The following is a 12,967-nucleotide window of genomic DNA, read 5'->3' on the forward strand; positions in this document are numbered from 1 at the left end:
TATCAATCATTACAGGGCTTACCACATCCCACGCTAAAAAGTTTAGCGAATCTATGCCAGATCCTACATAGACTGGGGACCTTTCCAAGTATTTTTGATCCACGTAATGCCCCACTATCGAGCTACTCCTATCGCTACAGCTCTCCAGTAGGTTTCTCTTTCTCTTCTTACACACTGAATACAAGAGTGTTATGAGAAAATAACTGTGGTGAAGATTTATTTCATTCCGAAATGACAAACTCTGCCCCGCTCAAATTATTTTGCAGATTTAAATCTTTTCTGACCCATAATACCACATGAGAAGAAATTAAGCAGTTCACAGACCCCTTAATTGCTCAGACATTTTTTTAGGGCTGGAGACAGAGGATCACTCCAAAATGTAGTAAGCACTAGGTATCCAAAGCATCCTCCCAGCATGGTAAAGATCAGCCGTATTTGATAGCTGATGGTAACTACATTGCAGAAGGAATATGTTTTTGTTTTGTTTTGTATTTAAATGAAAGCCTTTAGCAAAGCCTACATTTCTCAGTAGCTAGCCTCATATGTAATTTGTGAAATCTGACCTTCCTGATTCAAAAAAATCTTACCTGGCATCTCCTTTTGAAAGGTTGGTGTTTACAGGATGAAGAATAACCTTGTTTGCATCCACATCCACCACACATTTTGTATGCAGATCGAGCTCTATAAAGAAATGAGAAAGCGTCAAGTGCTGCTCCTAAAGCACGAGGATTATATACACCATTACTTCCTCTAGACACCAAATTTATTCATGCAGTCTGACAGCCACCCATCAGCAACAGAATAGAAACAGGACTATTGCCAAACTCCACTTCTGGAGGCACTCTGCTGGGATGGATTTTGTCCAGCTTTAAAGCAGGCACTCTTTTCAAAACAAGAAAGAGCACTTAAGGCCTTACCGAAGGACAATCAACATATACAAGGCAGTATGAAATTTCTTCTGGGGAAAGAACCATTAGGCATGGTACTACTTTGACAGCTCTTCTACTGTCTCAATGCCTCGCATGCTCAGGGGGAAAGCTGCCCCTACCATCTGCAGCATATTTTCCTGGCCACTGTGGTGATGCTGCAGCTTGCCACGGCAGCTGTCAGTCCTGAGGCACCTGCTCAAGGAAATTCAAGTCCTATCAAAAGCAATTTAGGTGTGAGTGCATACAAAAGGGCTTATGCTTTCCCACAGACTCCAGCTTTTCCATCGGGAAAGCCCAACTCTTCCAACTTACACTAAGGAATGGGATACACAGTATGAGTAATAAGAACATTTGGAATATATGAGACTTCTCAGCAGCAGAGGCGGGAAAAAGAAAATAAAAGCTTCAGATAATACTGACAACCATCCAAGTTATCCACCCAATGACAAATCGAGTCAGTTATTAAAAAAAGAAAAGAGAGAAAAAGCAAACACCATTCGCCAAATTACTGCCCACAGACTTGGGGGTCTGGACACAAGCAACCCTTGCTCTTACACCCTGATGCTGACTCTGGAAAGTGCACGCGAACGCCAATACCTACATACGTGACATGCTAATCACACCCAGTGGGGCATTCTGCAAAGCCCTCACATGCTATGATGATGAGGAGCTACACAGAATAACCTCCATATGGGGTTCAACACCTCAACTGAATCACCAAAATATGCCCATGCCTAATCATCTTAATTGTAATCCTCCTCCTCCTCCATCTCCGATCTTTCCGTCTTTGTCACCTCTGCTTGCTCCTTCACCTTGCAGCACCCTACAAACTCAGACTGCAGGTCTTTCAGGCAAAGCCCACAGATCTTAATCTACTGTACGGCACCTTATAGGCTTTTTTTTTTTTTTAAAAACAAAACAAAACACATAATAAGAGATAGGTTCTCTCTGGCATTTTTTATAAGAAATTGCATAGGTCATTCACTATTTTAAACACAACAAAGAAAGCCAAAGCACAAGATTACTGCTCACAGCAAGCAGTCACACGAAACTGAAATCCTTCTGAACAAGGACTACTTCTCTGTTATTAAAGTGTGCTTTTGTAGAAGGAACAGAGAGACAAGTTTCAGAGGCTGGTGTTTATTTTAATTCCTCTCCACACCCTGAAAACCAATTTACCTATCATTAATATGTAATGCATGCTTGCTTTGATGAAATTATATTCTTCCTACTTCCCAGATCTGACAAGCCACTTTATCTTGGTCTGGCTGGTTAGCTATTAACATCCTGTATTGCAGTGACCTGCTTTTCCTCAACTACTGAAGAAGAGTTTTATACTCTACCTCCCTTCTGCAAAGCATAAGGTATGTTCACCCTGTTTACAGGCAGTACGGTCTCTGTCACGTTTCTGAGTCAATCCTCCACCTCCAGGTTTTGAGAAAGAATACTGCTGGGAGGTTTTGCATCCACAACTGTGCACTAAGCTCAAGGTCTTGCTAGTATTCATTAACTCTCTTCTTGTGCCATACCTTTAAGAGAGCATATAGACAGGATAAAAGAGCTCCTTAAAGTTATATGTCCTCACAAGACAAGACAACCGATTCCTCAAGCCACTTTATCAGTGCAACACACCTTGTCTGCTGATTGTCACCACAAAGAGTGTTAAAATCCTTTGTGTAGGAATCCTGTACACAGGGGACACAGTTTCAGAAGACGCGATAAGCCAACCTAATAGCTTGCTGCTGCCAAAGGGAGAAGTCTCTGTCCTCCCTTCTGGCCGTATGCGCGTGCTGCTCACCTGCCGCAGTTCTGTGCTCACCAGGCTCCACTGAAGTCACCTGAAGCTACGTCAATGGCAGAAAACTACCCAACATTACAAATGGATGTATTCTGACGCTTTTGCGAGTTAAACTGGCCCAGTGAAAGGTCTGAAGAGCATCAAAAATAGTGCAAAGCAGAGAGTAGACCTGCATGTCTGGGAACAGGGGAGCAGAAAGGAGGCAGAAGAGCGAGGCCTTCTCCTGGCAGAGGTGAACTGCTACTTCAGCTCACTGTGTCCCATGAAACAGGCCATAAGAAACAGTTATACTAAGTCTCTCAGCTGGGGTAAGCATCTAGAAGGCATTAAGGCTACGTTATCCCAGTTACCTTGGAAAAAGAATTTACAGGGCAGCTTTCATTTTATCCTAAAAATAGTTCAAAGCCTGTTTTAAAAGCACATCATAGGCTTTCTACAAATTCTGGCTCCATTACAAAACACATTCGTTGACTTTCTTTAACGCCTCAGGTAGGGTTTAAGAGATGAATCTTATATTAGCCACAACTGAAAATCCTATCACGATAATTTCCACCTCATTAAGCTTTTAATGGAATTAAAGCAGGTTAGCCTTAGAGACAAGTTATCCTCCTGCTCTTTTGGATATAGTCACGCATGTACTCCACCCTTACTTTCACTAGTTTCAGTATCTCCTAGGTAAGCAGCGCCCTCCCTGCCCCTGAACAACAAACAAAATTGTGATGCATCAAGATAAGAGGATAAGCATGCATATCCCAAAAACGTCAATTAGTTCAACTTGCAGTAAAAACTTGTTTGTCAAGGACAAACTACACTACAGACTTACATAAATTCTTTTTTTTCCCAGAGAACATCAAATTTAGTAGAAATGAAAAGATGACAGAAGTGACTGACATAGACCAACTATGGAGATTTATCACAAATCTTGTAGCTCTGTGTTTTCATTATATCAACAAGATTTAAAACCTCACCTATTATTACTGCTAACCTGCTTCTACTTTCAATCATTGCGAAGCGAGCACAATCAACTACTCATTTGCTTCATCAAATCAGGAAACTAATCAGCTAATTGCTCTTGGAAAAATTAAAACTAGAACTCCCATCATCTCAAGAAAGATTTATCACAGAGAAAGAAGCCGCTTTCAGAGCTTCAGAGCAAGACAACTGGGATGTCCATAATAAAAAGGTAGCACATATCTAAGTCATTTTTCCATATTTATATTCCCTAGCTGTAGAAGCCCAGCAAAGCTGGGTTGACTGAGAATAATTGTTAGGTCACACATGTCCAAGCTACTCTCAATCTCCAGGCTGACTTTTTACTTTACTTGACAAACTGGAAGCTGGAGAATGAAGGAGCCCACACTGCTTCCCATTTCTTTTGATTGCTCAGCTCCTCACAAAAGAGGACTTTTTCTAAGACAATAAAAACTGGAATTCAAGTGGTGTAGATCTTAGCTGAAACCATACTCGTGTGCAAGTCCCAGAGGACTAAGCCTTCGATAAACCACACATTAGCCACATACACTTTTGGCTTTTGCACTAACCTAAGAAACTCAGCAAGTTTCAAACGAGGTGGCAAAAGTCAGTAGAGAGAGCAAAGCCAGGCGCAGCGTACCACTGCGTGCAGAGGTGGACACAGCAGGCTAGCGAAGCGTTGGTATAGTCCCAGTGACAGATAGCAGTTTACATTCCCTCCCTAATAGCAGTCAGGCATCTGGTAATCATAAACTCAGTAGAGCAGATTTTCCGCAACAGCGTTAGGAAACACTAGTGAGGTAAAACTTTGAAGTAGTGCTAAACAGATCTGGGGCAGAGACAATCGGTATATTTGAATCCTGGTGGAAGGCGAGAGAAGTGACAAAAACGTTGGACAATTTCAGCTCTAGAAAACCTCCACCTTTGTCTGTGGGTCAACTGAGGAACCGTCTTCACAGATTAGCTCCAAATAACGACAGCAATGGTGGGAATACCCAGCCCACTCCAGTATGGGTGCTGAATCAAGCACAGAGGCATCAGATGGCATAACAAAAATATCTGGATCTCCATGCAGTGAAACCGGAGGTTTTTTGACAATATCATAAAAAGTCACTACACCTCTAATGTTACTATATTTCAGAACCAAACAAAACGATACGAGTTGATGGCCTGTACACAGCAGTTTGAAAACAATCTTTAAATGAAAGATAAGCTCATCTACAATTTATTAAACTGTTAGTCAGGACCACGGCATCATAACAGCCTCTAGACCAGCAGCCAGAGTAAGTGAAATGTTTGTTGTAATATTTTTAAACACGTTCCTCTTTATACGCTCTACTTTTTCACATTGTATAAGACGAATTAAGAGAAAACTTTTCTCATTTCATCCAGAGCCTTTATTTCCATGTAATTTTTTCCCCTCGGGTTTCAGTTTAAGCTCTTCTTTCTGATGGCTGACCGTTTTCCAGCCCTTTCAAAAACTACTTGAGCACAAATTCCACTGAAATAAAGATGTGAACCCGGCGATATCACACAGCTCAAACAAAATTTGTGATGAATTTCTCCTGAACCCGCTACCAGGTTAGGGCAGCTGCACTGACACCTAAGGTACCCTCGGAGACAGGACATTAGCTTAGATGGACCGTCAGTGAGAACCAGTACGGCTGTTCTCACAGTTTCACAAAAGCTAATGGAGGTGTAATAAATAAATAAATAAAGTGGGAAAGGTTTAAAGGGGATATAACAAGCTCATAAGTCAAAATTGGCCAAAAACACAAGAACTCAAAATGATATCTTGTAAAGACTGAGATGACAGAAATTTTATATTTAAAATTGCCAGTAGTGGTTTGGTTTTTTTTTTTTTTTTGGGGGGGGGGGGGGGGGGGGAAGATTAATACTCCCTTGAAGGTTAGAACCAGAACGCTGTGGTGCTATCTACCGCATGGCAGCCTCGAAGTTGCATGGAAAAAGAAAGTACAGTCGGTTTCTTGTACCTTTCTCAGTTTGAAGAAGCAAGTAGCAGGAACACTCAGAAATGTTTAAACTCTATTTCAAAAATATTTAAAAGCTTATTTATCACACACAGATTAAAGGAACACCAACTAAAAAAAAAAGGCTTATTTCTGTTTTTTGTTTTTGTTTTGTTTTTTAATAAAAAAAGCTGGAAGCAAGTTCAAATACCACATGTCCTCAGGTCTCCCAGCCAATGTTTGTTGCTTTAAAGTGACTTTTCTCTTTGCCCTTTGCTATAGGGAAGCCAATACAAACAAGGGAAAAACTAACTGACTGCACAAGAGCAAGCGAAACTAACCTACACCTAACTGGCAGTGCTAAGAAGTAAAGCTTAAAGGGAAAAAATACAGTGTGAGCAATAGCACTTTCAGGGCATTAATTTAAAGCCACAGTAGCTTAAAAATTCTGGACAAAAATACAATAATTTGACTTCTCCCTTTGTCTACCAACATGAAATTTAAGTAGACATCCCTCAAGCTTCCCTGCTACACATAAACTGTGCAAATATCATTCATGAAATTTTCAGTTTGCAGCAATTAAAGATCATCAAACATGCATGAGTGCATCTGGAAAGGCACACAAAACTATCTAATCTGAATGACGAAGTATAAATCAACTCAGCCTCATGAGCACATCGAACACAGGCAAGCTCTCCTCAATTGTTAACACTACATAGTCCAATATGTAAAAAGTTTATTCTATCTTCTCCCGTTTCATTTAACGTGAGAGCTTGGCCGAATGGCTTTAGTAAAGGCGTTCTCTGCCTCTGGACATTAACCCTACCGACAGTCATCGCTGCTGCCGCTGCCTGCGTGGCTCATTTTACAAAGACTTGTAAATGAATCAATCTAGTAACTTTCTGACGCAGCAGAGAGCTCTGAAGAAGTTCAACGTGCAAGTCCTCCGTGCTGCTGCTTTGTTTCAAGCTTCAAAGTTAACAGGAATGAAACGCGATAAAGTTTGCTCTGCCACTAACAAACCAAAAGCCAAGGCAGAACTATTCGCCGAGAGCGTATCTGATCTTTTTGTTGAATTCAGGAAGATCAAGCAAATGTGAAACCAGAGCAGCAAGGTAATCTCACACACTGCACTTAAGGCTAGCTCTAAAGATGCAATCAGCACAATTGTTTGCTTTTGTGGCCTCCACACTTGACAGAATGGTAGTCTCAGGCTCGCTGGCAGTAAGCAGTAAGCTTGTAACACCTTAGGAGTTCTTAAAATACAATTGCATCACTGAGGAATGCAAGATAAAACACTAACTTTACATGCCTTACCCATTTGTCACTATATCTCTAGGTATGAACCACTGTTTATACTGCAAGGACTATGTTATATGTTATCAAGAGGAAATATTAAATACTATATTTAGCACTCGTTTATCACAAGGAGCCTAGTGAAAAAATTCTTGCATTCTGCATGTTGTCATCGGGATATAACAGGTGCCATTTCATTTACTGTAATACCACCATTAGTCTTATAAGACTACGTGCACAAACTCCAATTTACAGATAATTCGTTTCCGCTGTAATCTTCAACGCAAAAAAAAAAAAAAAAAAAAAGCAAGAACCACCACCCTTCCCACCCCGCCAAAAACCAAAAACATTTCAAGGGAGCGGGAATGCAACCTCCCCCAAAGAGTAGGACAGAAGATTAGTGCCTAACACAGTGGTCAATCAGTACCGAAGTAAATGCCTTCCTTATGAGCACCTTGTGACAGAATTTTTATCATCCAAGCACAGAAGAATCCTTTTTGGAGCACACAAACGAGTCTGGATGAATATCCAAATTAACGCAGCAGAAATCTGAACGTACATTTACAGGCAACCTAGCTGTTTAAACTGGAAGTCACATGTCCGTAACGCCACAATCCTATGACCAGTTTAATCTGGCAGCGCTGCCACAGCGCAGGCTGCGGCCCCGGAGCAGCACACCCACAGCTCCGCTCCCCACCTCCCCGGCATACCGCCGCTGCCGCCCTCCCGGCCCAGCCTTGCGCCAGCACCACGGCCACTATTATTCCTCAATAAATCCGTTCAAAGCACGAAACGAACTAACTACACGCTTCTTGCGGTTAGTTTTCCGCCTTTCTTGTTCAAACAGAAAGGCGCTGGTGAGAGGCAGTAGCTGAAACCGGCTGAAAGTGTCAGACCGTACCCTTGAGCGTAAGTCTTTTCCTTTTTTTAGTACCACTAAAAATGTTATACTCTAAGTAATGCTCCACTGAATTGATTCAACCGCATAGACAAACACACGGACTTAAACACACTATACTCATGGGCTGCCTCTACATCAACATCACCTGCAACCAAAAATTCAATAAGACAAATCTCAATTAAAAAGCTACAAGCTGGCTTTTGCTTTGCTTCACAGTGACATAAGAACTCTGCTCAGCAGTTGTGTAACGTAAAATAAATATCTGCTAAATGAAACCAAGCACTGACGACATTTGTAAAAGGAAATCCACAGCAACTCTAAAACACAATAGCAAAAGAAGTTACTGATTGCTATCAAAAACCCATGTGAAAAAGCTGTGCATCTGGAAATATTTTCAGCAAATGTTGTATTGCAACTAAAGCAAGAAAAGAGAAGACCCTTAAAAGTCTTATTTAATAGACCAATGCTGAATTATTTACTTCATAATAGCTCGCTAATCAAGATCCCAGTCTTCTAAGTGCAAAGTATACAAAAAACAAGTTACGACTGCTACCCAGAAGTGCTTATAACTTTAGACCTGATGCTGCAGGTGCAATGACACAGAAACTGTTTTACAAAAGCATGGTTTCCATACAGTTTGCAAGTCTGGGGCCTAGTTTCAAATAAAATGCAATAAATAACTGAGGTGGAACTATGAGTGTTTCCTCTCACTATTAAAAATTAGTACTATACGCTTACCTTACAGATTGCCTCTTCGAACGACACTGAAGCAGGGCCCTCTATACTATCGCCTTCAAATGTGAATACTATAAATAACCAACTATTTGATACAGAAATCCTTTCAACATGCATGCAAAGAACCTATTATACTTTTATGAGCTGTATAAATTAGCAATAGCTAAACATACCACTTTTATTAAGCTAATAAACCCTTGCCTTAAGAAATTCATAATTCAAACACTAAAGACAACCACCACTACCACAGGCAAACACTAAGAATATTTTAAAGGTTAAATCTCTACAGTTGTGGCCATCTGACAGGTTTGCAATTTTAAGCCCTTCGGTGCGGAAGAAAGGAAAGAACATTACTCATGACCCTGAAGAAAACAAATACTTGCTTCAGGTCCAAAGACCCAGATTTTCATATAATGTTATTTAAAAACAAAGTGCTTATTACAGAGCTTCTAAGAAAGCCACCTCTTGCCTCAAAGCCTACTAAAAATGCAAAGCCACAGAAGTTTCACAACTGGATAATTCTTAAGAAAATCATCTACGCAAATTCTTAAATATAATATTAATTCAGTAATTCAGCATTATATTGCTGCTTGTTACTGTAAATTCTAGGAGCATCGGAAATATTGTACTGAGATACCAGCTGTTTAGAACTGGCCAAAATATGTGGATTGTGACAAATAGCCTGCTTAAAAAATTCAATTACAAGGCTACATTTGAGGGAATGAAAAAGACTTTGACCTTTCAGGCCGGACTTGCTTGGACTTGGGTATTACTCACAAAATACCAGGATGCTTAATGGTTACTAAACGGATCTTACAGAGAGGAGGTATGCCCTGACTGCCAAGCTATGCGCGGGGAGCACAGGGCTTCGAGTCCCTCTTCTCTCTGACGTACAGCAAGCGCTGAAACTCAAACATCCCTCGCTCTTGGATGAGCCTACTAATGACCAGGCTACAGATGTTCTCCACATTTTTAAGTTTATACAGAATAAAGCAGCTCCAATAACAAGATACCCACTCCCATTCCCCCAGGTTTGTACAGCTCATTGTCAGGGCTTTCCCCTAGCAGAAGTCTCAAATGGCTACCCTGCCCTAAATCTAATCTTGCGTGTTTTTACCCACTCGCCCCTTACTTCTATTGCTTCTTCCTCACAGATACTTTCTACTGACCTCAGCCCCTACCTGAAAACAAGCTGAAGACCAGCGCACGGACATAAACTAGGGGCTGAGCTTACGCAGAATAGCAACCAAGAGGGACAGGTTCATTACTCACTCTGGGACGTTCAAAACTTGACCGGACAAGACCCAGTGCAACCTAATCTAACTTGATCTGCTCTGAGCAGCAGGATGGACAAGAGACCTCCACAGGTCCCTTCCGACCCGAATTATTGTACAGGTCCGTAATCCCGGGAGTGAAGAGCCCAGCGATGTCAGGATGGTGTCTGGGTCACAGCCAAGGGAACGAGCTCTGACAAAAAGAGGGACACGAGCAGGAGGAAAGCCCACGACTGCCACTGAAACAAGACGCCACCTTTCAGGGCCTCTTCATCCCAGCTACCACGGAGTCCTCCTCACTGTAACGCTCGTTCTCCTCTCACCAGTTCTCCACGAGGAGGACGTCGGTCCTCCCTCAGGTTGAGGGCTGCTGCCCGAAGTCTGACAAAAACGCAGATCTGAACCTGGGTCAAAATGCCCTCGATTACCCTAACCCACTAGGCTATAAGGACATCAACTCTGCCTCTTCTATTTTTGGGTATGGGACTCGACACCTCTCGTGAACTTAGCCTCACATTCCTCTGCTTTTCATTTCAGAACATCTGGAAATGCCTTATTTAACAAGCTTAAACTTTTTTTTTTCTTATTTATTGAAAAGAAGTTAAAGACTTCTTTTGTTTCATATCACGTAGAAAATAACAGGGGTTGTTTCCTTCCTCCCTTTTGGTTCAGCGATTAAACTGCCTTCGCTTTATCCCCTCTCCCCAAAAGGAATTATTGGCATACCTCTGTGGGAAAGGGGGGGGGGGAGAACTACATATTTCTTGGATTTTTGCCTTCTTCTTCACCTCCCCGTTCCCTGGCAATACTTCCCTTTTCATACTCGTTTCCTCGTAATCTAGAGCAAGTTTTTTCCTAATTCAGAAAAGGAATAACCATTAAAACAGATGCTCAGACCACGGTACGGATTAACGTAACCCTGAGGCAAGTTTCGCTGAGGGCGGGGAGGGAGGGGGGAAAAAAAAAAACCCAAACACACACAATTTCTCTTGTCAATTCATGCATCCTCTTCCATGTTTTCTTGGTTTTGTCCTTATAAAACCTCCGCCAACTACGTCCCGCTCGCGCACGGAGCGGTCGGAAGAGGGGTTACAGCGCGCAGGGCTGAGGAAAAAAAAAAAAGACACAGAAAAGGACGGATTTACCCCCCCCCCCAAAAAAAAAAAAAAAAAGAAAAAACAAACGGAGAGACAGAGCAGGAAGAAGGAAGAGCTCAACCTTGTGAGGAGGAGGGAGCAGGGGCACAGCCCGGCTGTAAAGCAGGTGCAAGAGGTGCGGAGCGAGGTGAAAATAGACAGAGAGATAAAGAGAGAAGAAGAGGCATCAGCGGGGGGCGAGCTGAGGGGCTGGCGGTGCGCTGTGAGGAGCGGGGACGGGCGGCGCAGCCCAAGGGGTGTGAGGGGAGGGGGGGGGCCGCCCAGCCTCACCCGCAAACACACCTATCAATACATAGGTACACACACACAAACACCTCTACACGACACCTACAGACACGGGGCGGGCGGACACAGCGCTGCCCCCCAGGGACGCGCGCCCCAGGAGCCTCCCTCCCCGCTCGCCCCTCCGGCCCCCTCCCCTCCCCCACCCCGAGACCCGCCACCCGCTCGCTCGCGCGCGCGGTGGGGGAAGGGGGGGGGAACCAGTCGCGCGGGCGCGCGCGCGGCGCTCACCTCGCCTGTTCATGGGGCGGACGCGCACCGCCACCTTCACTTTGGAGTCCCCCATCGCCTCGCTCCTGCCCCGGGCTCGCTCGTCCCTCCTCGGCTTCCGTCTACGGAGGGGGACAGCCGGCAGCGCGGGGAGGAGCGCGCGCGCGGGGAGGAGGGTGTATGTTGGGGGGGGGGGGAGGGTGTGAAACCAAGGGGGCGGTGGGAGGGAGGCAACCGTGCGTGACCGACGTCCGGCGGGACTACAACCCCCAGCGTGCAGCGCGGCGCCTCGCCCCTCCCGCAGCGGGGGGGAGGTGGTGCGGCGCGCTGCATGCCGGGAGTTGTAGTCCTGCCCCCTCGGCTCCGGGGGGGAAGCATTGCATGCTGGGATATGTAGTTCCCTAAGAAAGGGGTTTTTTTTTTGGGGGGGGGTGGGGGTGGGGAGTGAGCCCCAAAATGCTGTTTTGTGGGTTGTGGTGTACAGCCGGGAGCGGACACTCAGGCTCAGGGTGGCCTGTGAGTCACTTCACGCCGTGGGGTAACCCACGTCGCAGCTCAGGCCCCGGCCTGCCGTCTCGGGGTGAATAAGCCCGTATTTCGTTCTGAGCGGAGAGCGGTATCTGGACAGCTTTTCACGCCGCTCTCAGGGTTAAGCTCGTTTCTCCTGCCTGTTTTCCCTCCCCTGTCCACCTGCAGCACCCCCGCTGCGAGCGCCTGAGCGAAACAATGACGTCTGTCACCGCATCACTTCCCCTGTAGCAAAAGAGGAAAAATCAAAAGTAAGGTTTTTTTCCACCATCTCTTTTGAGCGCTGGGAGGAGTTCAGACAAAGATGGGACTATTTAAGTCTACGCCGTAATGTTTGACCTGGAAGCCAGCGATGCTTATTTAATAACTTCATACGAAGGCTAGGCAAGTTCTCCATGATAAAGAGCTGCTCTGCGATTTCCGTCCGATTATAATCACGTTACATGTCACGTTACAGATGACGAGCCATAACCCAACGCGCAGCGCGAGGTCTCACCGGCGCCGGGGTCTGACTTGGCGGAGCAATCATCATCTCCCTTATTCTGTCAAGGCACAGCAATCGTGTCGTTAACCGGTCCCTTGCACGTCGCTTAGCGGAGCCAGTTCGTTAAAAGAGCTCAACAGCGATAATCAGAGATGAGGCGAACAGTATTAGAGCTTCTCCACGTTAGGCGGCTCAACAGTTCAACCCCGTCTGCTGCTCGCGAGGACCAAGAGCGAAACCATAACCCAAAGATGCAAAAAGCTCATTTAAACAGTCACGGCTGACTAACCTTGTGGTTGCTATTTGAGTTCAAAACAAGGATTCTCTCCGCGCCGTTTCGAAAGGCCAAATTTCAGCAAGGGCAGAAAATAAACGTCCAGAACCATAATCCTGCAGCCCTTCAGTGTCAAAAACTGTCACAGGGCTTTGTC

The 12,967-nt window shown here is 44.4% G+C and overlaps 1 protein-coding gene across 4 annotated transcripts in view; it reads right to left on the reverse strand.

Annotated features, from left to right (window-relative positions):
* Positions 1-11,701, reverse strand: part of KIF13B (kinesin family member 13B) — a 124,182-nt gene extending 112,481 nt beyond the window's left edge. For all 4 annotated transcript variants that reach the window (XM_068936871.1, XM_068936870.1, XM_068936869.1 and 1 more), the window contains exons 1-2: positions 11,546-11,701; positions 588-681 (exon numbers count right to left, since the gene is read on the reverse strand). In XM_068936871.1, coding sequence (XP_068792972.1) covers positions 588-681; positions 11,546-11,600 — 149 coding nt within the window. In that variant the 5' untranslated portion in view covers positions 11,601-11,701. The remainder of the gene's footprint in view (positions 1-587; positions 682-11,545) is intronic.
* Positions 11,702-12,967: the final 1,266 nt, after the last annotated feature.

The sequence above is a fragment of the Struthio camelus genome, chromosome 3 (genome assembly GCF_040807025.1).
Source record: "Struthio camelus isolate bStrCam1 chromosome 3, bStrCam1.hap1, whole genome shotgun sequence".
Taxonomy (NCBI): Eukaryota; Metazoa; Chordata; class Aves; order Struthioniformes; family Struthionidae; genus Struthio; species Struthio camelus.